Consider the following 2,800-nt stretch of genomic DNA (forward strand, 5'->3'; position numbering starts at 1 on the left):
GAACCACTGACTTAAAGTAAAGACTGTTCCTGTTTTACTTCAGGATCATCTAAATTGAGTAGAAGCGTAATATTTTTACCTGTAATGATCCAATGAAGGAAAAAACATCAGTGTAATGTTTTAACCCTAATATATTACTTAAACCTTCCTTTAACAGTCCCTCAAACTTTTAAAACACACATATATTCTTTCACATATGTAACTCTGCGTACCTGTACGCTAGGTAGGAGGCTACTTATGCTCAAAGAATGTATGTTTATTCGCTAAGTTCGTGAAGGAGGAATGCTGTATTTAATACTGACTTAGTACACCCTTCCAACCCACAATGACACACTCAACACAAGTTTAAATGTAAAATAAAGAATCTGTATTAAATTAAAAAAAATATCAGGTACACATAAAAAAAGGTAAACAATAAATCTCAAAACAAATTGTGAGGATTAATTTCACTTATGGTTCAACAGTGTGGAAAAAAAAATAACAATATGCAGAACATTTCTTCATAATAATCACACAAGAAACAATAACAGATTCAGAATCAACCCTTAACGACTATGTTGGATCCAACACTAATTCGCAATAAATGTCCAAAAAAAANACGACATTCAAATCAAATCTCACTAAAGTGGATGAACGGTTCACAGATCAGATCAGATCTGATCCGTCCTCATGCTGGATTTATTTACCCAAACCGTCACCATATTCATGGTGTGGTGAAGCAAGCAGATCCAAGACCTTTCAAATGTGCCCCCCCTCCTGGTCAGAGAAGAACAGGTGGAGTCCTGGAGCACCTGAAGGTACCTGTGTTTTTAGGAAGAACTGAAAGTAGGAAGTTACAACCATGTATTCTGTTATTGATAAACCAACGACCAGAGGGTGGATGGATGACACAGAAGATCGGTGAAGATAAAAGCTCGTTCTCTCTCCACTGCAGCTGCTAACATCCTGATAGATCAGATGGAAATTCTACATTTCCTCACTGACAGTTAATGAGCGACGTTAAGCAGTTTAGACGACAAGTTTGTTTCTTGGAAGACATTCTGATCATGATGTTATCCATGTTTAGATATGAACCCTCACATCACTACGACTGATAAATACTACACTCTACTACGTCTGATAATACTACACTCTACTGTGACTGATAATACTACACTCTACTATGACTGATAATACTACACTCTACTGTGACTGATAATACTACACTCTACTACGACTGATAAATACTACAGTCACTATGACTGATAAATACTACACTCTACCATGACTGATAATACTACACTCTACCATGACTGATAATACTACACTCTACTACGACTGATAATACTACACTCTATGACTGATAATACTACACTCTACTACGACTGATAATACTACACTCTACTATGACTGATAAATACTACACTCTACTATGACTGATAATACTACACTCTACTATGACTGATAAATACTACATTCTACTACAGTCACTCTCTGACGTTCCTGACTGGTTTTATTTGTGTTCCTGTAGAAAAGGTTCAGCTGCAGATTCTCTCCTCACATCTTTCCAGCATGAATCTTTCTTTTTACTCTTGAATAAATACTCTTGAAGCAGCTTGATAAATATATTTTATTCCAGGCCACAGGTCAAAGGTCAGCAGCTTCCAGCTTGCTGACCTTCTCCTGCAGGTCTTGAACACTGATCTGAGGCAGACCTTCGTTCAGAGGACATCCCTCCACCAGACTGTTCATGGGTGTTGGAGGAACGTCTGACTCCTCCTCTCCCGGGCCGAGGGCCCCGCCTCCATGCTGCTCCCTGAGACAGGCTTTCACCAGGGGGAGGAGCTTCTTCCTGGAGGCCAGCCTGTTTCCTGCAGAACCAAACAGAAGAAATGAGTCTAAGCTCCACCCAGACCTGCCTAACTCCTCCTCACCTTGATGATAGGCTGAGACGTGAGGAAGGGGAGTGCTGGTTGGGCAGAGGTCCAGGGCGGGGCTACAGCTCTGCTCCAGGTACTGGCTCACCTGTGAACAGTAGGGGTGTGTATTGGCAAGAGTCTGGTGATACGATACGTATCCCGATACATTCCTCACGATACGATGTGTATCGCGATATCTCCGAAGACTGTTAGTCCTTCATTTCAAACAATACATAGTAAATGATTAAAAAAACAAGAAAACAACAAGGAAAATGTTTAAATAAATTATAAATACAATAAAACTCCTCAATATGTAGTTTGAGATGGAGTAGGAAGAAGTTAAAAACTTTTTTAATCCTACCTCCTAACAATATATCTTAAGTTCAGTAAATTAACTGTACCAGAACAATTTTACTTCATTTTTAGAGTATGATTGAATTGTGTAGTTGTGAAGTGTTTGTTTAGATGGGATGAATAACAAGACTTTATCATGCTCCTTACACCGTTTCCTTCTTGTTGTGTATGACCCTTTGGTTATTGCAGATTATGGCGGCACACGAGAGAAAGAAATGAATGAAATAAAATGAAAATGTTTTAAAGTTGGAAAAAAATCGAATTTTAATGTCTGTCAGTGTTAAAAATTGTCAAATTAGTTTTATTTAATAATCACAGCATTAAGCACAGCGACTGGATCTCATATACCAGTTGCTTTTCGCAGAAATTCATGCTGCTTTTCTTTTGGTAAATTACAAAATATAGATTTTTTAAAGGGAACAGTCAATATCGTCTGATTTCCACAACAAAATATTTTCCAATATAAGAAAAATAGAATGAATGTGCTTTAACTAATAAGTTTCTAAAAGTGTGATTGCAAGATTACTAAATCTATCATTTAAAGGGAT

General features: G+C 37.7%; 1 protein-coding gene across 1 annotated transcript in view; it reads right to left on the bottom strand.

Moving 5' to 3' along the window:
• Positions 1-1,591: 1,591 nt before the first annotated feature.
• Positions 1,592-2,800, bottom strand: part of prune (prune exopolyphosphatase) — a gene marked incomplete at its 5' end in the record, with an annotated part of 20,145 nt that continues 18,936 nt past the window's right edge. Inside the window, 2 exon segments of the mRNA XM_024261054.1 lie at positions 1,592-1,850; positions 1,914-2,004. Of these exon segments, the coding sequence (XP_024116822.1) occupies positions 1,627-1,850; positions 1,914-2,004 (315 nt within the window).

This window comes from Oryzias melastigma, unplaced genomic scaffold (genome assembly GCF_002922805.2).
Source record: "Oryzias melastigma strain HK-1 unplaced genomic scaffold, ASM292280v2 sc00541, whole genome shotgun sequence".
Classification (NCBI taxonomy): Eukaryota; Metazoa; Chordata; class Actinopteri; order Beloniformes; family Adrianichthyidae; genus Oryzias; species Oryzias melastigma.